Source organism: Hemicordylus capensis, chromosome 4 (genome assembly GCF_027244095.1).
Source record: "Hemicordylus capensis ecotype Gifberg chromosome 4, rHemCap1.1.pri, whole genome shotgun sequence".
In the NCBI taxonomy this organism is placed as follows: Eukaryota; Metazoa; Chordata; class Lepidosauria; order Squamata; family Cordylidae; genus Hemicordylus; species Hemicordylus capensis.
The window spans coordinates 100,464,622-100,492,216 of NC_069660.1; the positions used below are offsets into that span (position 1 = coordinate 100,464,622).

The 27,595-nt window shown below is 43.3% G+C and overlaps 1 protein-coding gene and 1 long non-coding RNA gene across 6 annotated transcripts in view; one reads left to right on the forward strand and one right to left on the reverse strand.

Moving 5' to 3' along the window:
* Positions 1-1,518: 1,518 nt before the first annotated feature.
* Positions 1,519-27,595, reverse strand: part of LOC128324687 (FRAS1-related extracellular matrix protein 1-like) — a 195,824-nt gene continuing 169,747 nt past the window's right edge. For 2 of the 4 annotated variants that reach the window (XM_053249534.1, XM_053249537.1), the window contains 6 exons: positions 25,511-25,660; positions 20,683-20,987; positions 15,172-15,351; positions 12,092-12,207; positions 5,961-6,046; positions 1,519-2,871 (listed from right to left, as the gene is read on the reverse strand). In XM_053249534.1, coding sequence (XP_053105509.1) covers positions 2,639-2,871; positions 5,961-6,046; positions 12,092-12,207; positions 15,172-15,351; positions 20,683-20,987; positions 25,511-25,660 — 1,070 coding nt within the window. In that variant the 3' untranslated portion in view covers positions 1,519-2,638. Of the gene's footprint in view, positions 2,872-5,960; positions 6,047-7,229; positions 7,256-12,091; positions 12,208-15,171; positions 15,352-20,682; positions 20,988-25,510; positions 25,661-27,595 lie in introns of all 4 variants that reach the window. The other 2 variants (XM_053249535.1, XM_053249536.1) reach the window with 2 other exon arrangements.
* The window catches only part of LOC128324688 (uncharacterized), a 30,392-nt gene continuing 27,467 nt past the window's right edge, over positions 24,671-27,595 (forward strand). For both annotated transcript variants that reach the window (XR_008307035.1, XR_008307034.1), the window contains exon 1: positions 24,671-25,684. This is a non-coding gene — a long non-coding RNA (uncharacterized LOC128324688). The remainder of the gene's footprint in view (positions 25,685-27,595) is intronic.

Below are 27,595 nucleotides of genomic sequence, written 5' to 3' on the forward strand. Positions count from 1 at the left end.
CAAACATGTATCCACACAAGAATGTCATGTGGCTGAGTGAATGCTCTAAGTTGCTCAATCTCTTATGCTCTCAGGCTGGCATCAGAGGCACTATCCTTTCCCCCGTCTACAATTATTCCATGTAACGTATGAGATGACCTTATGTAAACCTGCAAGCTAATAATGAACCAAAACATGCATTTTAATTTCAGTGTCATTCTGAGGAGATACAACATTCTTTTTAGCCTACTTTCCTTAAGGAAAGTAAGCTTGTGAGATCACTTGGCATTTTGTGTGTATGTGCATTCATCCATGTGTGTCTCCTCCCCCTCCCATCAACTTTGCAATGCTTGGACCAATATGAACCAAATTGGGTAAAATTTAGGGACACTTCAGCGGTGTAGTTTATGATTATTTTATCCACCCCATTTCAAGATGGCGTATGTGTAAATGTTTGAGGTGGGCTAACCTAATGTTAATGTTTAACCTAATGGCTAACCTAATGTTAATGTAAATGTTTTAAGTGGGATAACTTGTGGACTGCCTAACTGATTTGGACCAAATTATTTTTTAAAATTTTTAAATTACATTTGTATTCTGCTCTTTGTCCAAGAAGCCCAGAGCAGTGTACATGGTTATGTTTATCCCCACAACAACCTTGTGAGGTAGGTTAGGCTGAGAGATACATGACTAGCCCAGAGTCACCCAGTGCATTTCATGGCTGAACTCAGGTCTCCCCAGTCCTAGTCCAACACTCTAACCACTACACCACACTGGCTCACCAGTGGTTTGATGCAGTTGTAGTGAGTGACACAAAGGTACACCTCAATGGTAGTAGTGTGCACGGATCGGTTCGGAGGCCATTCTACTGGCCTCCGAACCGGTCCGGACAAGGGGTGGTTTTAGTTCGGGAGGGTTAGGGTGGGGGGGGTCCATTAAGGGCGGGGGGGGCTTTACTCACCCCTCCCGCGCTTTGCTGCTTCGGCACCATAATTAGTTTAAAAAATGCGCCACAGAATCCCTCGCCGCTCCGGGGCTCCTTGACTTCAAAATCGGGCGGCAGGATACTTCCCTGCCGCCCCCAAAGCCCCCTCAAGCCATTTGAGCTCTTTAAATCTCGCCCCGGACCGAGTGCTAAAGCGCTCGGGCGGGCGGCGGGGAGATATCCGTCCGTCCGCCCGCCCCCTTCCCTGCCTTCTGCGAAGTGCAGGGAGCCTTCTTCGCGCGCGTGCGCAGAAGGCTCCCTGCACTTCGCAGAAGGCAGGGAAGGGGGCGGGCGGACGGAAGGACATCTCCCCGCCGCCCGCCCGAGCGCTTTAGCACTCGGTCCGGGGCGAGATTTAAAGAGCTCAAATGGCTTGAGGGGGCTTTGGGGGCGGCAGGGAAGTATCCTGCCGCCCGATTTTGAAGTCAAGGAGCCCCGGAGCGGCGAGGGATTCTGCGGCGCATTTTTTAAACTAATTATGGCGCCGAAGCAGCAAAGCGCGGGAGGGGTGAGTAAAGCCCCCCCCGCCCTTAATGGACCCCCCCACCCCAGTGCCGAGCCGCAGGTCCGCGGTCCGGTGCACACCCCTACTCAATGGCATAGTTTGTGATGATGTCATCCACCCCAATTCAAGATGTCAGATACATGAATGTTTGAGGCACAAGGGGGCTAACTTGTGAACTGCCTAACCGATTTGAACCCAATTTGGTACAGTTGTATGGACACATAGGGACACCAGAAAGGCATAGTTTGTGGTTGTTTCATCCACCTTGATTCAAGAAGGCGGACATGTGCAGACATGTGAATGTTTGAGGTGCAAGTAGGCTAACTTGTGAGCTGCCTAACTTATTTAAACCAAAATTACCCATTGTAAAAGGTAAAGGTAAGTGTGCCATCAAGTTGATTTTGACTCTGGGCACCCACAGAGCCCTGTGGTTTTCTCTGGTAGAAAACAGGAGGGGTTTACCATTGCATCCTTCTTCACAGTATGAAATGATGCCTTGCAGCATCTTGCTATATCACTGAAAACATACTAGCAGGGATTCAAATCGGCAACCTTCTCCTTGTTAGTCAAGCATTTCTCCACTGCACCACTTAAGGTGACAGTTAGTCTGTTGTAGAGATAGTTAACACAAAGTAGGCAGATTAATTCTTACCAGAACTTGATTACTTTTAAATTTAAAATTACATTTTAAAGAAATAGATAATTTTGTATTTATCTATCTATCTCTATTTTGCCCTATGGACTTTGAGCATTTTGTTTGAGGGTTCAGTCTTTCTTACAGCTCTCATTTTTTGACAGATACTGGACACTGCCATCAGCAAAATGATTACTAGGTCTCTAGACCTACTTTGTCTAGAGGTTAAAAGAAGTGAACTTACAGAAATGTGATGTCGCTATTCTCCAGTCAGGTTTCCAATAGGGCTCAACACCACATGACATGCCAGTCTTTTAACATGTACATTTTGAATATATAGAAATGATCAGGCAAGATATGAGCAAGGCAGAGATCTCCACCAAGCTCTACAAAATAAAAGGACATGTTTCTTCTTCCTCAGGATGTTTTCTGAAGTTATGTTGGAATGATCATCTTGTATAACTGCACCTCTAAAATTTCTAGTAACTTCCTCATAATATTATACTGTGAAATTCCCACCAACTTCACATACCAATTAAATCATTGTTGTAATTTCAGTTTTAGTTAGTGAAGGAATGGAACAAATATATCTTCCTTTCTGCCTTTGTCCACATGGTCTTGCGGTCCATGTCTTCTGCATTTGTACAAAAGCACATCTCCGTTCAGTGTTCTTGCGCAGTCTTGCTTTTCCTTCTTTGAAGTTATGGAAGGTCATTGGTCGGTCATTACTCCACACCCAACTGTCCTCTTTATTTTCTTCTTTTAGTCCTGAAATGGGAGACACTGCAATTGTGAAATGCACTATCTGCATAGAAAAGCTTTGTTATGCTGACAAAAATTGTATTGAGCCTTTTGCAATTTTGACTACAGTGGTTAACATCCAGAGCAAGGAATCAAATTCAGAATGAGCACTGTTGTGCTAGTGAAAGAGGATGGTTTACTTGTGCATCCCAGCCACCCTCCAGTGGCTGTTGCTGGTGTCTATCTTATGTTTCTTTTTTAGATTGTGAGCCCTTTGGGGACAGGGAGTCACACACCCCCATTAGGACGTATGTTGCAAATCCCATGGTACGTGGCACATCTTGCGAGAGTTCTGACAACACTCAGAGATAGAAGGGGGAGGGCACGGAGAAGGAGGGCTGAGGAGTGGATGGAGCCTCAACCAATGAAAACCAGTCCCACCAAGGAGAGCCTTCTACCAAATGTTTTGTGTCTCTCGCGCTTGCAATTTGTGGGCTGGCTCTGAGGGGAGGGGGCTGCTACCCTGACTTCCCCCACCCCTGAGTGACAACTTGAAGGGAACGAAGGGAAAACTGATGGAGCTCGTGTGGGCATTTATTATTGTAGCAGGAGATAAGCCTCTCTGAAATGACTGCCTCACCCATGGCAAACAGCAGCCCCCACAAGCCAAAGCAGAGCAACTCTCCCAGGAAGAGAATGGCCATGGCAAAAGCCTGCGAGCCCCCTTTACTTTGCAGTACTGGCTGCCACAGCAGTAGCGGAGAAGGCCCTGCACAGTGTCCAGCTGCTGTGCTTCAATACAGTACAATAAAGCAGGGGCTGTGGCAGGGGCATGACAATGAGGAGTGTGTGTGTGTGTGTGTGTGTGTGTGTGTGTGAGAGAGAGAGAGAGAGAGAGAGAGAGCGAGAGAGAGAGAGTGTGTGTGTGTGTGTGTGTGAGTGCTCTGTTCTTAGTGGGCCTCCCCTCCCCCACCCTGCACATTTGCCAGGCTTTCCTATGTGCAGAAATCAAAGGTGATTCCCACTCACAAAACCTGCCCCAACACACCTCCACCACACACATACATCACCTTCTGAACCTCTAGACGCCTCCAAGTCTAGAGGGAAAGCAGAATGTCAGGCACAGACAAGGGGAAATGACCTCTCTCTCTCCTTCTCCCCCACTGAAATGCAAGAGACTTCACTTCCCCTAGAAGAACCAGCCTCAGTCCTTTTCTTCGCTCCCCTCCACCTGCCACCCCAACCAACATGGCGGGGTGTGTGTGTGTGCATGCGGATAGATGTGGGTGGGAATTCCAGGGTTTGGGGCAACTGAGGGACTAAGAGAAAAGAGGTGGAAAGTAAACAGGAGGAGACGGGGGCGCTAGAATAAAGGGAGGGCCACACAGGGGATCTATCTCTTCCCCCCACTGAGTCAGATCATTGGTCTGTCCCTTTGAATAAACTTGATTTTGCAATTCATGTAGAAGGTCTATTTAGTCCTCAACTACTAAGGATTAAACAATTCTTAACTACTAAGGACTTAACTACAGTGGACTAAACAATTTAGTCCTTAACAACTTAGCACTACTAGCTGGTGCAAACAGTTTTGGGCTAGAATAAAGTCATTCTGCAAGCAGTTCATTGCTTTGGATGTCAGTCACTTATGAGCCTCCTTTGAGGAGGATCATAAGGGCTTTCCCCAATTCAGACAAGCCCCATCGAAACCATGAGTGGTGGGGTGCGTGGGTGACATGTCAGGGGCTGGACTTTCCCTTCACCCTGCTGTACAAGCCACAATGAGGCTTTTTCATAATCATAATCAGGCTATGGACTCAGGCAGTGGACTCCTTGATTTCAAAAGTATTTTACTAAAGGGTAAGAGAAGACACACATTATCATTTTGCTTGTGGCAGTATGTGCTTGCAACAAATGCAACTAAACTACCACAATCCTCCTTGGGATAGTTTAGTGATAAAGCACATCTTGCATGTATAAGGCCCCATGTTTAATATCTGGCACTCCCAGTTAAAAAATTCTGAAGTGGCAGGGCTGGGAAAGACTATCTGAGAGACTGAAGAATTATTGCCAGCCAGAGAAGACAGTGCTGGGTTATATAGAACCTTGATCTAACCTGATATAAGGTATAGTTGTCCACCATGAGCAAAACCTGTGTTTGCACACCACCACCATTCACCTCTCAGTACTGAGATAGGGAGGTCATTCACAGGACCTTTCCTGCTGGGGCTGGGAGGGGCTGGGAGGGGAAGACAAGATTCGTCCTATCTTCTCCCACATGGCCACCTGTGTAAAGCAAGCCACAATACTCGCACACCCACATGATTGCCACTGAAGCGAGTGGCATGGTATTCTGGAGGCCAGGGAAGCAAAGCCTAGCCTCCAGGAATCTCACAATGCACCTCATGTGCAGCACAGTGCATTGTAGAAATACTAGTAGCCAGGTAGCTCCTTCCCCAAGCCTCTATTGTTAAAATTGCTGCTGGCAGCCTGAAAGAGGTGCCATGCTGCCCACACAACCAGGCAATGAGGGAGGAGGGCATGCGTGCACCACCTCCTGCCTCACTTCTAGCCTGGGTAAACCTAGGCTACCTGTCTGAGAAGTGCTGGGATCAGGACTAATCTCGGCAGTTCTCACAAGCAGCTCTACCCACGTAGAGTGTGCTAGCCCAGGTAAAGCTGGTCATGAGAATGATCACACTGAATGATTGAGTGAATCCTATGAATACACATTTTGGGGGAAATTCTATTGACATCATTGGGAATTTCATCTGTGTAAACAGTGGATAGGATCAATTTTGAGAGAGTTTTGGCAGCTTTTAGAATGAAAAGGCAATTAAATGGCAAGTGAAAATATATTTATCGTTTCTGGAATATGAACATTCTAATTCTGGACAAAAAGTTGGTGAAAGAATATTGCCAATAAATAATAAATGTTATTTTGTGGCAAAATACGATGAAAGATTTTAGAGTTCTGAATTCTATATGTAGCACTACCTGTACTTACAGATACAGGATAAAAACAGATTTTTACATATCTCTACATTCATTATTCCAATGGTAACTTTTCAAATACGTCCAGTGTCATGTGCAATTGCAGTTGAATAATATTTACTTACCAATCCAGAATGGCTGCTTATTGGCAAATTTCCAGAGCCACGCCATCTCTCTTGGAGAATGCACACTGGCTAGATGCCCATTGGACCTGTATTTCAGACAACAAAACATGACAATGATCCCTGAAATCTGTTAATAATATAGGGGTGTGTGTGTGTGTGTGTGTGTGTGTGTGTGTGTGTGTGTGTGTTACCACATTCTAAAGATGGGAATCAGAATCCTATTGTTTAGATGATAAGAATCCTATTGTTTGGATGATACAGGTTGGGAATCCTTTATCCGGACTCCCAAAATCTGGAAAGCTCCGAAATCCAGACACCACGCTGAGAGAGAGGGGGGGGGAAGTGCTTGTAGCTTCAACCACCTCTGTTTGCAGGAGTGATCGCTTACGCCCCCTAAACTTGCTGTTGTTGATTCCTCAGCTCATTAGCTCTCCTTTTAGTTGCTATCTGCCTTTTGTTTACTCTCAAGCTTCGCTCCTAGCAGGAGGGAAGGGAAGGGAAGGGAAGGAAAAGAGGGGGAGGGGGGAAGATGAAAGAAGTTTTTTTTAAAATAAAAGGTATATATACACAAGAATTTAGGAGATAACAGGGGCACACAAGAAACAGATGAGTAAAGATCTAGCAGAATAAATATAAACAAACAGGAAGAGATGAGAAGAGAAAGAGAGAAACGCTGCCTAGGCTTCAGCAACCGAGAAGAGCCCTACTTTGGGGTACAGCCAAGCCAGTTTTGTGAATGGGATCGCACTGCCACTCACACACTTGCTTCTCAATCCGGTCTGAGAGAGGGGAAGGAGGGGAGGCAGGAAGGAGTGCGATCCCATTGAGAAGCATGTGAGTGCTGTTTATAAAATCAAAGAGAGACTTCTAAGACAAAAATCATTGTTAATGAGGCAGATGACTCTGGAGGAAACATTCAAAAAAGCCATCCAGCAGAATTACCCCTCATCCCTAGAGGACCCACTACCTAGTCCCTCAAAAGCTTCTGATGTTCCTTCTCATGATGATGAGATTATTTTCATCTGAGTTTCATTTCCATCTAAAATGCCATGTTTGAGTAAATTCAATGGTTATTTGATTATATAATTTAAATAAAACCTTTTTAAAAAAAAACCCCAGTAACCTTTCATGCCCAAGATATCTCATTTATGAAAATATTTCGAAATCCGGAAAAATCTGAAATCCAGAACACCTCTGGTCCCAAGCAGTCTGGATAAAGGATTCTCGACCTGTAAGGAGCATTAATCATTCTGCATATGATTGACTTACCTGCATCTCAGAGGATTAGTTGGCATCTGAAATGAAATGAGGCATGACTGGCTATTTAGGAAACCATCATGGTGACAATCGGCTTTAACCAGAACAAAAAGATCACCTTTAATTTTACATCAAGATTAATCAATGTTCCGATGCTGTTGCTTCTTTTTATTGTTGTTGCATCTCATGAATAACAGCAATAATTAGCACTTATATGGCACTTTTAGAGAATTCAAATATATAAAATATCTTTACATTTATATCAATGTTTCAGGAAGATATTCAGTATTATTATTTCCATTTTGTAAAGAGGTAGGCACCGAGGCTACATCACACTGGGATGCCTAATGTACCTAGGGAGATCATAGTGAGGCAGAATTTGAATCAGGAACTTCTCAGTCCATGCCACTCATAGTGGAGTTACACATTATCTGTAGGGCAGCAGTTCGTTGAGGAGGGATTTTTTAAAAACGCAATGCACTGCACAATGCGAGTAGCGATGCAACATGTGATTGCACAAAGTGTAGTGGAAGAACCCTGTTGAGGCATATTTATTAGATGCCTGCAGTGGCACTGGTAGGTCTAAACCATTCATGTTACACTGGACAGCATGGAAGCCATGTGAGATTGCAGTTCAAGACTGATGTGGGAGGAAAGGTGCTTTTTAACCCGGTTCCCTCACAGTTTTTCTGCTGGAAAACGCCACCCCCAGCTGCTTTGGTGCTGAGATAGGGATATCCCTAACTTTTCTCCAGTGTGGCTAATATGTGTTGGTGAGATTATTTTCAGCTGAAAAATAGCACAAGAGCCCCCCTCCCATGCTGGACTTCCACTTCAGGTTGCAGCCACTGAGGCTGCACATATGAAAAGAAAAATCTCAAAGAGGATGTAACATGTAGTTCCACCTTTTGCTTCTACACTACACCCGCTCCACATTAGGGGTATGCACAATTTGCTCCAATTACAGTTTTTCCAGAGAGAGCTGGTCTACCAATTCGGTTTAATGGGTCGACCTACTCTCCCAGAAAACCTGGAAAGGAGAGCTGGTCTACCAATAGGTTTTCTGGGAGGGCAGGTCTACCCCTTAAAGCCAATGGGAAGACCAGTTCTCCCAAAAGAACAGTGCTTTAATTGCTCTGTTTTTCTTGGGAGAGGTGGTCTACCAGTTGGGTTAAATAGGTAGACCTGCTCTCCCAGAAAACCTCTTGGTAGACCACCTCTCCCTGGAAGGAGAGCTGGTCTACCAAGAGGTTTTCTGGGAGAGCAAGTCTACTCCTTAAACCCAATTGGTAGACCTGCTCTCCCCACAGAAAATTAGTGGAATGGGCCAACAAAATGGCGGTTCAGATAGATAAATTGATTTGAATTGAATTAGGATCAATTTGATTTGACCTCTAGAATCGCCACTGAGGTCAATGGTGATTCAATTCAAGGTTGAATCATTCAAATTGACCCGATTTGGATCAAATCAATTCATCCTAGAATCACAGTACACATCCCTACTCTACACCAGTCTGAAGAAAGTGTAGAAAGAACTAAAACAGGGACTCTATGACAGCAGTCCTAAATATACTTAGTAGGGAGCAAATGCCATTGAACACAGGGGGACTTACTTCCAATTAAACATGCATAGAATTTCAATGTTAATCTTTCAATCTTTTTTCCATTCTTTTAAATAGAGGCATTGAAAAACAAGAGAGAGATTTCAGAGTTGTTCATATATTCACATGCATTTTCCAGCAAAAAACCCAGCTTGCTTTGGGTGCTTATTTTTCATTTTAATCTAGACCATATTGCCTTAATTTATCTACTAAGCAGTTATGATTAGTTGTTTTCTCCTCTTTAAATTTACTTGACTTTTTACATTTTAAAAAGGGAACTTTTAAAGAAATGGAATAAGGCAGTGTGCAGGCTTTTAAAATTAACAACCAAACAAACCACATCCTCTCTCTTTCCTGTTTGAATCTAATAACATTGTTAAAAGTGCATGGATATTCCTCTTTATGAAAAACACTTGAAGAAAACAAAACAAAAATACTCTGCAGTTCTTGTGAGATACGTAAACAGTCCAAATGTTAACTGCGGAAACATATCATTTAAGACCTTCATTTGCTTCCAGTTCTTTCCTGGCAACATATTTTGTTTCAGTTTAGTGAAACCATTTTCATAACTACCCTCCAAGGTTTTTGTTGCAAGGTCAGCCCCACTTCATGCTGGAGTTGGGAGTATTATTAACAAGTGTGACTAAACCGTTCCCTTGTTGTCCACTTCAATTTCCAGTTTGTCAGAAAGCATGAAAACCATAAATGTTCATGGGGGTGTGGGAGAGAGGGTTGAACCAGTTACATGGGATGTCAGGATATCTATCTATTATGAGGCAAAAAAGCTCAACACCTTGAAGGAAGTGGATCAAAATCAAGTCAGTTAAAAGAGGGACTGCTAGCATTTAGCAAAAGTGGGGGGACGGGACACTACATCATATTTGGAAAAATAACTTCACTGTATGCATTTGTTGGATGAAACCCTTCCAGATGCTGTTTTAATGGGCCTGCTATTTAAAGATTGGCTGGGTAACATTCTATGGTATACAGTCATCCCTTGCCTACCGTGGTTTTGAGTATATGCAAATAGCAAATTGTGACAGGTCTTGCCAACCGTGACCCAACTATCCGCGGCTGGTGAGGTTTTTTTTTAGTGTTGTGGTGGTTTTCCTGATTTGGGGAGGGGGGTGTTCAAAAGTTCGATCTGCTCATTCCTCTTGGTGACCCTTGCCAATTTAAAATTCCTTTGAATTATTTTGGGGGGTTAAAATATTTTCCTGAGGTTTGATCTGCTCTTTCTTCTTGGTGACTCTTGGCGATATTACAGGATTTGGGGGGTGGTTTCCCCCCGCTTTGGGGGGGGTATTCCCCCCCTTTATTTTAAGGTCTTTTTGTGGTTGTGGTTCCCCTAACCCCCTGTTTCCCATAGACTTTAATGCCTCGCCAACTGTGAATTTGCCAACTGCAAGGCTTCTTTGGGCGTAACTAGACAGTACTTTAAGGTCTCTGGTCAATTTTGTGTCAGAGGCTTGTTTTGATTTCACTGTTTATATCCCCCGCCACCATACCCATGTATGTGGCAACTGAGGGTAACACTGCATACATCTGATGAAGTGGGCCCTAGTCACAAACATTTGTGCTAGAGTATATCATCTCTAAGGAACTGAGATAGACTAATATGGCAACTCTTCTGGAATTTGTCCAGCTTGTAGTACACAATCAGGACCAAAGCTTTCCCCTGAGAACGGTAGGTATTGCTCCCTTTGCTGCTGCACTCATCATGGGGAACCTGTATAAGTTCTACAAAGTATAGCACTGTGGCAGCAGAACCCAGCAGATCCCTGATGTATGTGCATTCATTAGAAGGGCTCTCTTCAACACAATCAGGAATCCTACATGAACTCATATAAGTCAGGCAATGAGTCTGTTGCTGTGATGCCCACCCACTGATGCACATCCATTTAATCATCAATAATGTCTGAAAATGGCACCGCTATCAGTGAGCAGAGCCAGTGTGGTGCAATGTCTGCCCTTGGAAGTCTGGAAACCAGCTCGCCTCCCCAATATCTCCTCTCCAACATCTTCTTGCTCTCTCCAGCTGTAACCAAGCTCCAACCCTGCCCCCTATGCTGGGCTGTCTCCCACTAGAAGAAATGGGAAAAGACCAGAGATGTAATGTGGGTGGTTGACCACTGATGCCAGGCTCACTGAAGCTACATGTTGTGGTGGTTGTTGCTGTTGTGATCCTTTTGGCTTTGTTCTGCCAGCTAAAATCACTGCTTCTGTGAGGTCAGATGCTTTCAAACGTTTTACTTGTTCCAAACTCATCAGTTATATGTATGTTTTTAATAAAAATATAACACAGGGTAGAAAGCCATCCCAGAAATGAATGGGTCCCTATGGTGGGGTAGTTTCTGTCTTATTCCCAACATAAGACAATTGGGAGAAAATCCACCCCAGAAATCCCTATGGTGGGGTAATTTCTCCCCCAATCCCAAAGGGCTTGATATGGGAATGGTATAGATACCACCCCATCATAGAAAACTCATTCATTTCTGGGGTGGCTTTTCTCCCAATTGCCTTATAATGGGAATGAGATAGAAATCACCCCACCATAGGGACCTATTCATTTCTGGGATAGTTTTCTACCCTGTGTCATATTTTTATTAATAATATACATATCATAACTGGTGAGGGGCCATACTTGTGGATACATTGTGTACCAGAGTGCAGGTAAGAGTCTGACAACAAGAGCAAAGCTGGGAGTGCAGCGTGCACACAACGTTGCGCAGCTGGGGGTGGAAATCCACACCAAAATCCAGATGAGGGTTAAAGCTGATGATAGACCCTTTTTAGGGCTTAATAGCACTTCCATTACATGCAGAAGTGCCAGGGTTTCTGAGAAGCAGGCAAATCCCCTCCCCTAGTTTTAATACTTCTTGCTTCCTTGCTTTACTTGGATGATTAAAGGTATTTGAAACCCATCCTGAGAAGACTTTGCCCCTCAAAGTGCAAACCGATATGTTCCAGGGTGTCTGAGAAGGCATACAACCCTTCACATTTCTAGTGTGCTTGGATAAGACTGAAGGGACCGAGCAGAACTAACACAGAGGCTGGTAGGCACGCAGACTGACTATTTCTATGTATGAAAATAGCTGATGCAGTTCGATACAATCAGATATGGAAATGTTGTATTAAACAGTGCTGATATTATTAATTTTGCATAGAAAATATGATGCAAAATGTTGCCAATAGGTGCGGTTTGTGAGTAGGATACAATTGATTCAGTGCGCAGCCCTATAAAACATGCATTCCTTTCCAGCATCTCCATACCATTTTCTGCAGGCTCTTTCAGCGTTTTCCCAAGTTGAATTTCTAATTGAACTCAACATGTAGCAATGCTTGTCTCGGAGTGTCCAACCAAAAGGGCACTTCCTGGGTTTAGTCCTCTAAGAAGAGTAAAAGCAAACCATACAAAGCAAGATTACACATCTCAGATAAACCTCTTATTGAAGTCCTTTCCCTGGAAAATGGCTATTTAGAAAAAATGAGTTCAGAGTAGAAAGCATGACTTCTTAGGTTATGCTTCCAGAGCACATCTTAAGATATAGGTCTCGAAGCAGCTTGCAGAAATGTAAAAAAACTAATATGATTGTACATGTCTATTTAACTCTCATACTTATCAGTCAAATATTTGTTTGCAGTTACTTGATAAACGGGACAGTGTGCAGTTGTCATATCACATGTGTTTGAGTGACTTCTCATCTTGGTAAGTGAGCCCCACAAAGCTTAATAGCGCTTACTTCCAGACAAGCATGCATAGGATTTCCTAAGAGAGTCCCTAAAGCACAGATCCCCAGCTTCTTTTCCCCTGCAGGAAGAAAAGTGGTTGGGGAACAATTTTGATTGGGAAAATGATCAACCATAGCTCAGATTTGCCACCCTCCACCCCATGACTGTATTTTAAACCAGAACATCTAGAAATTGATCATGGCTCTTGTGTGTCTTATCTAGTTTTCCCTAATGAAAGTTAGATATCCTTGAATTGGGTGCAATACTTGGCATACTTATTTTGGGAGTAAGTCCATGGGCATTCCCAGGACTTTTTCTGCGGTGGGGTGGAGGTGGGGCTGCAATCCTATACCCATTTACCTGGGAGTATGCCCCCTTGAATTCAATGGGACTGACTCAATCAGGGGGGGAGTAATTGCCCCTTCTTGCCCGCACCCCGGATGCTCATGTATCAGATGTTTTCATTTGAGTTTAGAGGCTGCATAAATCCCACTGAATTAATGAAATTCAAGCAGCCTAGGTGTGAGAAAGAGTGCTGCAATAATTTGTTTTTTTCTGAGTTCTCACCTACAGTACTGTAGTTCATAGGCATTTGGTAATGAAGATATGCAAACTTTTGGCTCTAATTTGATGCAATGTTGCTCTCTTCCTCATGAGATTTTGATTTAATAGAACAATTTTCTAAGTAGTTATGAGTGAATTGGAGGGTTAAGATCATTTTAAAACCTTAAATCAACTTTTAATGTATGAAATGGTGTGAACAAAGTTGGACTCAATTCTGTGAGCTAGTTAACATTTTATAGTTAAGATGCTAGGAATCTTGATTGAAATCCTTTATTCTTCTATCATAGTGAAACTACATTTTGATTTGTTGGGAGTGGGGAGTTGCTAACAAGACCACCAAAACCTAAGAAGTCCAAGAGAAACATAGTCTGTAAAAAGAACCTAAAAATCAAAACACAAGAGTCAGTATTTGAGATGACACCCAAATCTACATCTCCTTTTCATCTTCAGGAAATGGCACTCATTCTCTAAATGCCTGCCTACAGGCAGTAATGGGCTGGATGAGGGAGAACAAATTTAAGCTGAATCCAAGCAAGACGGAAGTGCTCATTGTGGGGGCTCAGAATCTGAGGGATGAGTTAGATCTCCCTGTGCTGGATGGGGTTACACTCCCCCAAAAGGAGCAGGTGCACAGCTTGGGAGTATTCCTGGACCCAGGCCTCACCCTGGTATCTCAGGTGGAGGCCATGGCCAGGAGTGCTTTCTATCAGCTTCGGCTGATTCAACAGCTGCGCCCATTCCTTGGAGAGGATGACCTCAAAACAGTGGTGCATCAGCTGGTAACCTCCCGGCTCGACTACTGCAATGCGCTCTACGTGGTGCTGCCTTTGTACGTAGTCCGGAAACTTCAGTTAGTTCGGAATGCGGCAGCCAGGTTGGTCTCTGGGGCAACCTGGAGAGACCATATTATGCCTGTTTTGAAATAGCTACACTGGCTGCCAATATGTTTCCGGGCAAAATACAAAGTGCTGGTTATTACCTTTAAAGCCCTGAACGGCTTAGGTCCGAGTTATCTAAGGGAGCGCCTTCTTTTACATGATCCCCACCGCACCTTAAGATCATCTGAGGAGGTCCTTCTCCAGTTGCCACTGGTTCGTCTGGTGGCGACACAGGGGCGGACCATTTCTGTAGCTGCTCCTGGGCTGTGGAATGCACTCCTGGCAGAAATTCATAATTTGAGATCATTGCCGTCCTTCAGGAAAGCCCTTAAAACCTACCTATTTGGCCTGGCCTTCCAGGGTTTTAAATGATTAACTGTTTTAAATTGTTGCCCTGATTTTCAGGGCTTTTAGCTGTTTTATTGGTTTTATTGTGTTTTAATAGTTTTTAATTGTTAATTTGTTTTAATTGTTTTTATCATGCTGTGAACCACCCTGAGCCATTTTCGAAGGGCGGTATATAAATCTAATAAATGAATGAACGAATGAACAAATAAACAATATGGCACAGTATTGCTTGTGTTTGAATGTGGAGACTTTGGTATAAATAATTGCTCAGCCATGAAGCTCATTGTTGCCTTGGACAAGTAACTAGCTCTCAGGCTTACCTGATAGGGGTTACTGTGATGATAAAGTGAAACAAAAGTGTATGTTAATCCATTTTATGCACTAATAAATAGTAATAAATGATAATTCTAATGTATAATAGAGACGCCCAAGGAAAGTCCTGTTCCTTATTCCATACTTGATATTATTTCTCTCAACTTCCATAGAACACTGAGAAGCAGCACTTGAAATCAGGTAAAAAAGCATTAAATGAATATTACACCATAGTTACAAGAGGAATGCTTGGACTGTAGATTAAAAAAACTGAGTTCTGATTGATTAAGAATCTATCCTTTGTCTCCAGCAGTGGCAATAACATTGTTGGGAGGCTCTGAGGCACTACTAGTGAATTGCCCCTAAAACTTTCTGCTATGGATTGACAGCCTTTATATAACTTTATACACAGTTGCATGGAATATAATGATGTATAATATGCATGACACTTCTGAGGATATATATCTTTCCTTTCCATCACCCAGGGTTTTTCCCTCCCCCCTTATAAACTAATTCTACCTGCTTTGTGCTTGTATGTAATGAGATAGGTTCACTCTTCATGCCCAAATCTCTCTGAGGAAAGTAATATTGGCTTTGTTGGCGAAAAGGTAAAACAGACAAAGGCTCCTGAGCAGCTGTCCCAATGTCAGATGGTAGATCAAATTGCCCTTCAGCTCCTGTTGAAGTATTTCCTTGGAACTAAAAATGATCAAGAAAAATAATGGGAAAATACAACAATTTCTGACATTATTTCAAGGACCAATCCACAATCATCTACTTTTCTGTAGCAAAACAAAGGGGGATTCTTTTAATGAGGAAAGTGGTGCTTAGGGGGCTGCCTCAGCTTAGGGGGCTGAGAGAGAGAGAGAAGAAAGTGTTGGCACTCCTCTCCCACATGATTGTAAGGACTGATAGACGTTTTGTCCAAACCAGTCCAATGTAATCAGCTGTTTAGCAAGCAGCTAATGTTCACATGGTTGGAAAACCTGGATCTGATTCAGTTGCCTCCACTGTTGAATGAATTTTCAAGTATCTTCACCCTTCTGTGGCTGAGGATGACCTTTGGCTATTATGCAAGGGATGATGGGAGTTGTAGTCCAGCAAATCTGGGAACCCAAGTCTGAGAACCCCTGCTTTACATATTGCTCATTTTCAGGCTTATCCCGTAAAAATATCCTTGAGGGTAGGGGGTGGGTTCAATGGACATCCCATTCCACATGGGGCTGTCACATCCAGTCAGTGTAAGCAAAAAATGTTCACTTAATCAGTAGGGTTGGGGAGATAAAATATGGCCTGCTTTATGTGTTGTTCTGCATGTAATATACAATAGCACTACAAATGATGGAATTGGACTTAATTTACTGTATTTTTGGTAAGGTAATAGAACTGACTACTTCATTTTGTGAATTAAAGTTGGGTCTTGGAATGATCCAAAGTGGAGAAGAAGCATTAACTCCAAGGGAACATTGAAGTTGATCAGTTTAGCAAAAGAATATAGGAGAAGAGAGATGGTCTTAGGAGAGGAGAGCTAGTCTTGTGGTAGCAAGCATGACTTGTTCCCTTAGCTATGCAGGGTCCGCCCTGGTTGCATATGAATGGGAGACTAGAAGTGTGAGCATTGGAAGATATTCCCCTCAGGGGATGGAGCCGCTCTGGGAAGAGTAGAAGGTTCCAAGTTCCCTCTTTGGCCTCTCCAAGATAGGGCTGAGAGAGATTCCTGCCTGCAACCTTGGAGAAGCCACTGCCAGTCTGTGAAGACAATACTGAGCTAGATAGACCAATGGTCTGACTCAGTATATGGCAGTTTCCTATGTTCCGATGTCCTATGTGGCATCATAGACCCTGCAAATATTTTATTTATTTATTTAGTCATTTATTTTATTTAAAATATTTATGCCCCACCCCTCCAGTACACCACTGCTCAGGGCAGCTCACAACAATAAAATAGATACAATAAAAGTAATAAAATTAACCAAATTAAGTAAACAAGTTAAAAGTTAGGTTAAAAACCACAATCAGTATTAAATTTCAAATTAAAAGTTATTTTAAAAGCTAAAAATTGAGAATTACAGAACTAAAAACCAAATAACCTACCAGATATAACCAAAGATGGAGCATTAAAACGCCTCTTTTAAAAGATGTGTTTTTAGCTGTTTGTTTTTTATAAAAACAACTACTGATGGAGGGAGCATGGCAAAGCTCTTCAATGGTATTGAAAGCTGCTGAGAGATCCTGGAGGAACAACAGAGTCACTCCATCTATCTCCCAGCAAAGGTCATCCACCAGGGTGACCAAGGCAGTTTCAGTCCCATAGCCAGCTCGGAAGCCAGACTGGAAAGGAACGAAGTAATCAGATTCATCCAGGACTGCCTGGAGCTGAGACACCACAACGCTCTCCAACACCTTGCCCAAGAAGGGGAGGTCTGAAACTGGTTGAAAGTTATTTGTCACCTGGGTCCAATGAGGGCTTTTAAAGGAGGGGCCTAATGACTACCTCCTTCAGGCAAGGGCGGGACCACCCCCTGCTCTAGAGAGGCATTCACACTCTTGCCACCCATGGACCCAGTCCCTCCCTAGAAGCCTTCACCAGCCATGAAGGGCAAGGGTCAAGGACACACATGGTAGGCCTCAACCTTCCAAGCAGCCTGTCCACCGCCTCAGGAAACACAGTCTGAAAACGATCCAATATAACAAGACCAGACAGTGCACTGGCAACATCAGTTCCGGTGCCACAGAAATCTTAGCCTTTAAGTCAGAACGGATATAAGCAATTTTATCTGCAAAATGTAATGTAAATTGGTCATAGTGGGCTGTCACGGGTTCTATTTGATGGTTTTTGGGGTCCTCACCTAGGAGGTCCCAAACTACTCAAAAAAGCTCCACTGCACAACACTGAGATGAAGCGATGGTGGTGGAAAAGTAAGATTTCTTCGCTGTTGCCACTGCCATAGAGTAGGCCCTAATAGGGGCTCTAGCCTGTGTTCGGTCACATTCATTCTGAGTTTTCTGCCAACGACACTCAAGCTGTCTACCAGTCTGCTTCACTGTCCGCAACTCACCTGTATACCAGGGAGTCACTTGGGCTCAGCAGGTTGGGAGAGGTTGCCAACGTGCAACTGTGTCGATCACCTGACCCATCTCCTCATCGTTCGACTATTCGGAGTTGAACTGAACCACCCCCTGTTCGGTCCAACCCCGAAATGAACCACCACCACCACCCCGGGGTTCATGAGTGTGTTTTTTTTAAAAAAATTAACACTTACACCCTCTGGGGGAGTTTTCCGAGGCGGCGGGGGGAGGGTGTCCACTGAGGTTCCCCCTCCCCCCGCCGGCCTCTCTTATTTAAGAAATCAGCCGTTTGGCTGCTCTTTGGACTTTCCCCCTTGGTGTGGTGGCCATTTTGGTGCAGAGACCCAACCAGGTCTCAGTAATGCATGCCAGGTCTGTGTGCTAATCCAGAATAACCTCCTGGATGGCTGTCGCCTTTGCATTTATGGACCTGGCATTTAATAGCACCAGCTTTAAGCATGGTGGGCTGCTGGGAGAGTTACTGGGGTCTCCTTGGATGGGAGAAGAACCAGAGGGCATGATGGCTTTAATATAGCCAATGCACCTTCCCCTCACCTGGCACGTCCTACTCCCACCAACATATCAGTCTCTACCAAGGATCACTTCAGTCGGAAGGGCCTCCTCCAAAGTAACACTCCGCAAAAAAACATATTGTAGATATTTTAAAGAATAGCTATTCTTTAAACTCAGTCTGTCTCTGTCTTTAGGAGAACATGTAAGGTTATGATGTCAGATCGAGCTGAAATTGTGTGTGTGTGCAGGGGTGGGGGGATGGTTGGCAAACATTTTCATCTCCTGTCAAAAACTCCCCTGCTGGCAGTTTTTCAGATGGGGCTGTGAATGAGGCAAATGTATTTGCAGCATGGCAATTGTATTCCCCTTCTAGTAAGATGCTAGTTCAGAGTGAGATTTGGAATTACTGGTATCCTCTAAATTGGATCAATACATCGTAATGCAGCCAAATTTGATTGGATACAATGTCATCATGCTATTTAATCCCTGATTGGTTGGAACTGCATTGTCAGGAAAAAGAAGGTATGAAAAATAAAGAAATGGCAACAAGCTGCAGGTCAGGAAACAAGCAGGGGAAATGGGCAGTGAAGCAGCACTGAAGACTAGAGCAGGGTGGGCACAATTGTGGCTGGGGATGCTGGGAGTTGTTGTCCAAACACAGCTAGAGGACCAAGTTACCCAACCCTGAATTAGAAGATGTTTTGTGAAACATTTCTGCTTGCTCCCTGAAAATTCCCGTCCTGATCTTTTTGCTTGCGGGCCTTTCAAATCGATGCTATGCAGTCATTTGAGTAAGAAGGGGAGGATGTCTCTTGGGCTAGCTAGGCTATTGGTGACATTTCCTAAAGTGATATAAGAGCATTGGAAAAGGTACTTTTAAATTATGAAGTGTCATTATAAATAATACCAAAATAAAACTGCTACCCTTACGATGTTATATACTGGAGGAAGAGGCTCCATTTTGGCAGGTAGATGCACTGGAAGACACCTAGTACATTATTTTCATGGCTTTCTTTCATTAACTGATTTTCCATTTCCTCCCATTACAACTTTTCTAAGTAGTTAATTCACCCAGAAAGGCAATGATATTCATAATTTTATGGTGGCTTATTTTGCAACCTCAGCAGGAAACCGGAGTGTTATTAATAGGATATCTTTTAGTTCTTTGCCCTCATGTAGTAGAGGAGGCTGAAGAAAATCTATTATTTAATAACATTTGTTCCTACTGAAAGATAATTATCCTGGGTGTTTCGCTTCTGAAAAAGAAAAATGTGGAAAAATGTGTTTGATTACACTGTTAGCTGGTATAAATTAGAGAAGGTCACTAAAGGCAATGAGATCACATAATTTTACATCTAATGAGGACCTAAAATCAAAGTTTTGGGGGTTTTTGGATTCCTTAAGGTAACTACAGAACTCCTGGAGCTGGGTCTCACGATCCATGAGACCCGGTTTCATTTGGTGAGCGGGAAGAGCGGGCTAAGCCCGCTCTCCCCACTCACGAGCGGGGAGGGAGCCCTGGGCGGCCGGATTGGCCGCCCACACGATGTCCGGCTCCGAGATGGAGCTGGCGGGGGCTGGGGAGCTTGGGGGCCGCGCAGCCCCCGGAAGCCCCAGTATGCCCTGCGTGAGCGCGCAGGACATACTGGGGAGACCCCGAGCTGGGAGGCTGCTTTTAAGCCTCCTGGCCGGGGGTCTACTCGCAAGCCACGGCTACTCATGAGCAGTTAGCCCGGGTTTGCGGGTTAGCCGCTCCGGAACCACCGGGCTCAGCTGCGAGCCTGGTGGTTCTAACGATCACAAAAATCGGGCTAGGATTTTCCTAGCCCGATTTTTGTGATCGTAAGCATAGCCCCCTGGTCTTACAGCAATTAAAATGTGACATTGCAGATAACTATTAGGGGCAACTGTCTTAACTCATTTGCTTATGGATTAAACAAATCATTGATAGACTTTGCAGGCAGACAGACATTGAGCCTTTTCTCACGAATAGTGAGAAGGGGCTACAATATTTGCGCTGAGGAAGTCCTAAAGAGCTTACCTCCTTGCAGACGATCATTCCACTTTCCCTGGGTGGGCGGATCACCTGCCCAGATGAGCACCAGCTGCTGCCAGCAGCTCTGAGGGTCGGGGTGCCGGTACGCATCTCCCTGCATCCCCCTACCCCCTGGAGCTCCAATAATGCACCGTGTGAGTGTGCGGTGCATTATGGGATTCCCCCTCCCCATCTGCTAGCTGTGGCTGACAGACGACCATACAAATGAGGTTAAGGGAGCACTCGCTCCCTTAACCTCGTTTTAAGAGGGCGGCTTCATAGGTGGGTTTGCTGCTATAGTGCCACTGGGTTCGGTCGAATCCCAGTGGTACACATGCATGTGCAAAACCGGGCTGGGCTCACTTAGCCCAGTTTTGCACATGCATGTAAATACCCTCATTATCTGGGCATACCAATGGGCTGTGTTGAGCTGCTTGGTGCTTTTTCTCGGGTTTTGGATCAGCAAGAACTTGGAAATCCACGTCTTCATCATCAAGCATGTGTTCTGCCTGAGGAACATCTCCCCTGGATGGAGAGTCATGATGATGATGATGATGATGATCCTTATTGACCAGATGCTCTTCATGAAGGATATTTCCTCTTCCACTTGCCATAAGTGAATGACCAGCATACAATGGGTTTTCTGAAATTTTGCTAGTCCTCTCCAACACTTCCTGAGTATCTCGAGGTTGGATGGTTGCAAAAGAATCACAGCCACCTATTGTTAGATAGAAAAATAAAGAGAGAAAAAGAAAAGAAGATATGCGTTTTGAATACAGGGTGGTGAACTGTGAGGAAAATAGAAGATCCTGAGGGTTTTGCAAGCAATTCCCTTCTACTTCCATGCCTCTGCATAAGTTACTTTAGGATGGGAAAACACAGGAGTTTCCACCCTGGGGAACTGTTGAGAACCCTGCACCCCAGGAGAGGCCTCTACATGGTGGTCTTTAATCTCTGCAGTCCAAGGTTAAATCTAAAATAAACCACAAACGAGATTAATTTTGCAAGCTCAGCTTAATCTTCAGAGAACTCATTTCTGAAAGGGCCCAAAGCCAGATGCTGCAGACAAAAGCCCAAAACAACAGTGCTGCTTTTTGTGCCAGGACAGTGTCTTGCTTTCAGATTCACCACTGCAATGTCAGCTCAGGTTACAGTTTCCACTTTAGGAATATCCAAGGACAGAACCAGAAGGTTGCTGAAAATTAGGAGTGGAAGGATAGTTGTATGGGAAGCGTACATTGTTATTTTTATATATATATACATACATACATACACACACACACACATATACACATACACACATACACACACAAAATGATATAATAACTGGGGCCACAATAACAGGGGTAGTGTCTGAGAAAAAGGACCAGGAAAAAAGAATCACATGGCCACAGGGTGTCACTCTTGACCCAAATTTGGGTCAGTACATGCCACTGTCTATGGCAGCTGTAAATTTAGCATCACAATCATCAGATACTCTGCTTTTCCTATAGTAAAATAGTGATTGAAGCATCTCAGCATGTGAATGCATATATTAGAACACAGAACTTACTGCCTGTTATTCATTAATCTGCTGCAATGCTTACTCTTTTTATCATTTAGCTAAAGGTAATGGTGACCAACAGCGACAAATATGAAAAGAAAGGAGGGCATTTAAAAACAACATGCCGGCCCTGAACATAATTTGACCTTAGGCATCTTGGGAGTCTGGTGCTGCTACTCTTTTTTCTTGACTCAATTATATGTGATCTCTATTAGCAGAAGCACCTGGATCAGCAGCCTTCAAGAAATGTCAGTTGAAACTAACATCTGGAACCAAACAAAATAAAAGAGTGGAAGTTACTCTGTGCATGGATCTCAGGTGGTTTAAAGCTGAAGATGAATACTCAGGCTATTATTTAAGTTGTAGAGTGCCTATTGCAGAAAGATATTTAAGAATTGATTGAAAAAATGTCAAGGATTGTTTAGCTAAAATTGATTCAATAAAACAGCAGCTGCAAGGAGAAAGAGGAATAATTAAATTAAATAAGACCAACATTCTATTACGGCTGTATAATAGGGATGAATAGGGATGTGCTGGGACAGGAACCTACAAAATTTTGGAAGATAGATTGTTTCCTATTCTGTAACAAAGTTTCTTTCTGCTCACCTAGCATTGTACCTCAATAATATTAGACTAATCTCTGTGGGAACTGCCTGCCTTATTGCGGATTGTATTCTGCACTGAAGTACCTAGCGATGTGTCATAGGAATCACAGTCTATCCTGTCCTGGTAATCGATCTGTGTTTTCTCATTAACTTTAAAGGACACTGTGATGCTAAGGGTCAGTTGTGGTTAAAATTCTGTTGTGTTATGATTAAGTGTGTTGTGTCTCACTTAAAAAATAAACAGAATGCAATGCCTTCATTGCAGCACTCAACTAAAGTATTCTGCTTTCCATTCCACTTGAAAAATTGCATGGCTTATTTTAGAGAAAACCAGTCTGTGAGGTTCAGAAAGAGAAGGAATATTATAACTGATTGATTGATTGGTTAAGTGCCATCAAGTTGGTGTCAACTCTTGGCAACCACATAGCTAGATTCTCTCCAGGATGATCTGTCTTCAACTTGGCCTTTAAGGTCTCTCAGTGGTGCATTCATGGCTGTCATAATCGAGTCCAGTCACCTTGCTGCTGGTTGTTCTCTTCTTCTCTTTCCTTCAAATTTCCCAGCATTATGGACTTCTCAAGGGAGCTGGGTCTTCACATAATTTGTCCAAAGTATGATAGTTTGAGCCAGGTCATTTGTGACTCAAGTGAAAATTCTGGATTGATTTGTTCTATGATCCATTTGTTTGTTTTCTTGGCTGTCCATGGTATCCTCAAAAGTCTTCTCTGGCACCAAAGTTCAAAAGCGTCAATGATTTTTCTATCTGGCTTCTTCAAAGTCCAGTTTTCGCATCCATAGAGTGTCACAGGGAAAACCATTAGCTGAATGATTCTAACCTTTGTAGGTGTAGACACGTCAAGGTATTTAAATATTTTTTCCAAGGCCTTCATTGCAGGCCTACCAACCAAGTGCTAGTCTGTGGCGTATTTTTTTACTGCTGGATCCTTTACTGTTGACAGTCAATCCTAAAAGGCAGAAGCTATCCACCACTTCAATGTCTTCACTGTCAATTCTGAGGCTGGTTGCTGTACCCCTTGTCATTAGTTTAGTCTTCGTTACATTTAGTTGTAGTCCCATTTTTTCACTGTGCTCCTTAACTTTCATTACTAGAGCTTGCAGATCATCCCTGTTCCCAGCTATCAGAGTGGTGTCATCAGTGTAGCACAGGTTATTGATGTTTCTTCCTCCAATTTCCAAACCATGCTCATCTTCTTCCAATCCAGCTTCTCTCAGTATATGTTCAGCATATAAACTGAACAAAGAAGGAGAAAGTATACAGCCCTGTCTTACTCCTTTGCCAATCTGGAACCAGTCTGTTTCACCATGTTCTGTCAGGACTGTGGCTTGCTGCCCTGTGTATAGGTTTCTCATGAGAACAATGAGATGTCTGGGACACCCATTTTCCTAAGGATATTCCACAACTTGACATGGTCGACACAATTGAAGGCTTTTCTGTAGTCAATAAAGCACATATTGACTTCTTTCTGGTATTCTTTGGCTTTCTCAATTATCCAGCGGGCATCTGCAATGATGTCTCTTGTTCCTCGGCCTTTTCTGAAACCAGCTTGAACATCCAGCATTTCCCTTTCCATGTAGGGCTCTAATCTGCGCTGGATGTTCCTGAGTATTATTTTGCTAGCATGTGAAATTAAGGATATTGTGCTATGGTTTGTGCAATCTGTTAAGTCTCCTTTCTTTGGTATGGGTATGTAGACTGACCTCTTCCAGTCTGTTGGCCACTGTGTTGCTCTCCATTTCTGGCATAGTTTGGTTAGAGCCTTGACTGATTTGTCTTCTATCACCTGCCATATTTCTGTAGCTATTCCATCAATTCCTGTAGCTTTCTGACTTGGTAATCACTGGAGTCCTGATCTAACTTCATCTTCCTGTACTAGAGGTTCTTGCAAGTAGGGAATATCGTCTAGAGTATCTTGGATGTTGACATCCCTGCTGTACAGATTTTCAGTATACTCTGTCCATCTCTGTTTGATCTTCTCTGAATCAGTTTCTATCTGCCCTTTGACATCCCTTAACATACCAATTCAAGGTTGGAACCTCCCTCTCAGTTCAGAGATCTTTTGGAAAACTTTCCTTGTTTTTCCATGTCTAGTTCCATCCTCAAGGTCTTTACAGATGTCATTGTAGTATTGCTCCTATATTACAGGAGCAATATTATAGCCATTGCCAAATTTATTTTAGAAAGATTTTAAAACACTGAAAGATTCTTCTGGTTCGTAGCTATCAAAACAAATTTTCCTTCTACCTCATTTTTTGTTGAAATTAAAAAAACCAAAAAGATAAGTCATTTTAATAATACTATTGGAAATATTTTATAAAGGTTTATACTGAATATGGTTCATACACTTTATATCTAATTTTGTAGTTAGGACAAGATATTATTTACAGGAGTCATGCCCTAAAAGTTATTGTTTATATTGTGGTCAAAACAGCACTGTATAAAAACGCTGACTTGGACCTTCTAAAAACTTTCAGAAAATTTGATGCAGTCTGCATCTTCTGATATAAAAGATATACCGATGTTGCACTATATTCAACATGCCTTACTTCCTACAAATTGACCACCTAATGATGCAGCGAGGAAATGACTTGACTAGCAAGCCAGAGATTGCCGGTTCAAATCCCCACAGATATGTTTCCCAGACTATGAGAAACACCTATATGGGGCAGCAGCGATATAGCAAGTTGCTGAAAGGCATAATCGCATACTGCGCGGGAGATGGCAATGGTAAACCCCTCCTGTATTCTACCAAAGACAACCACAGGGCTCTGTGGTCACCAGGAGTCGACACTGACTCGATGGCACACTTTACCTTTACTCCCTACAAAGTAAGCTTATAATTACAGTCCTAACCAATAAACTCTGGAATTCAATGTGATTTAAAGTCACAATCCTATTTGCCTGAATTTAACAGTCATTTATTAGAACACTGAAAATTGGGGGTGGGATTCCTGATCAGAAAATGAAGCTCTGAATCACATAGATTAGGCTGGGCACTTTGGCAATTTGCTGAACTAGGAAGGCAAGCTCTAGATAAGTCTCTTTGGAAAGTGTTATTAGAAGACCTGTCTTACCAGTCCTTGGATCTAGAATTTCAACAGTCACTTCCCTCTTGTGTCCCAGTACAGCATTTTTAGGTTTGTTCAGTATTATTTTAAACACTTCATTGTTTTCTTCAAGACCATCATCCTGAAGGAGGACATTCCAGATCTTTACAGATACACCTGTCAAAAGCACAAGATATAAATGTGAGAGTCGTAAATCACCTTTGAAAGTAGGTTTCAACTGCCTTAGTGTAACATGCTGCCATTTTTTGTCACAGTCCTTCCAGGTTCAATAAGCAGTTGTGGAATGTTTCAGTGAGAATAAATATACTTGCTCTGAACATGTACAATGACCACCCTGGCCCTATATGCTTCAGATGTAATGTCCCATTAAACGGGGAAGAAACCAATGGCTGGCTCCAGATTAGTGTTTCACTAGTGCAATGGGAGCAATTGCACACACTTGAGAAGTTTGTGAAACTGCATAAAGTTGTGCTGCTCCACGCTGTTGTTCAGTCACTAGTGGAAGACCTTCTCTGAGACATATATAAGCTTTTGTTACAAGGTTGCACAACACTTGCAACTTGCAGTTGTGCAATACATGTGCACTCAATTGTGTGACAAGTGCAACATGTCTCTTTCACTAGCGCAAGCACTAGTCTGAAGCAGATGTTTCTTTTCTTTGCACAATGTCTTTGCACTGTTGTGCTAGCACAGGGCAACAGCATTATGCTAGCACTACACTAGTCTGGATATAAGAGTCTTGGGAGTTTCCACCAAAGAGCCTTGGGGGTTTCTTCCTTGACAGATATTCATACAAATTGTAATGTATGCAGGCTCATAAACACTCCAAGGCTCAGTTCCTCATTTCACATCCTCAAGCAACCTGCTTCCTGACACATCACCACTGCTTTGTGCTATTAGCATCAGAAAGTCCTGGAGGCTGTTCCCATGAGCAGCCTAGCCCAGGCTAGGGCAGCCTGGGCTAGGCTGCTTGTGTGGAGTGCTAGGATCCATGGAGATCCCAGCACTCCTGCCCAACCTAACCCCACTCCTAAGCCCAGCTCTAAGCTGAGTTTAAGGGAGCAAGCACTCCCTTAACCTGGCTGCTGGGGCTGTGTGTATTCTTGGGCTCCATGCAGCCATGAGCACAGTGCACTGACAGGATCCCCCATCTGATGGGTGCTCTAGGTGCCCGTCTGTGTCTGCTCGGGCACCACACAGCCTGAGGAGACACAGAGATGTGGGATCCCCTCAAAGGACTATGTTCATGGTCCCAGCCTCCAGAACTCCACACTGCGTGGTACTGGGAGCATGCTCCACACTCCTAGAAGCCTTTTAGTGATCATCTGCGGGGAAAGTGAGTTGGAGCAACCTACCCTTCCCCCGCCTAGTCATGTGAATCATGTACTCTCTAGTGAAGCAATTATATGCTATTATTAAGAAGCATTAAGGTTTTCAGCAACCTTTAAAATCCATGCCTTGCTAGCACTATTATTTTATGTGTAGTAATATTAAATAGAAGTTTTCCTCACCAGATTGTTTTCATACAACTGTATTTTGGACAAAAGACTAAGAAGTGTTGCATATGGAATTATGGAGGAGGGAGCCACAGGGGACTGTTTCACTGGATTCTTACTGTCAGTAACTTGGCAGAAAAGGAGAGTGAGAAGCCTTCAAAATACCAAGGGTGCCCAGCCTTTTCAAATCCCTCTTTCTATTATCATTGCTTCCCTCCTGCCCCATAAGAACATCTCTGCACCTGGATCTCCAGGCTATCTAAAGAGAAGCCCAATGCATTCTGTGAAACAGCATTTAAAACCCAGCAGAAGATGTTTTGATCTCCTTAAGCTCAATTTCTAATAAGCTATTGCCATGAAAGATTCTTATAGCCCGACTTTTCAAAGCACAATGCTGGCACCAGCCCCACTGAAAAGAATAAGGCTAGCATTGAGGGAGCAATTTTAGGACTGTGGATCCAGATGAAGTTTTATTCTCATCCTGGGCTCCAGTTCAACAAAGTACTTAACCACATGCTTATCCTATCAGGATTTTGTAGCACCAAACACTGCAGAATGTATGTGTATATATGTTCTTTAATTACAGTAAATGGAG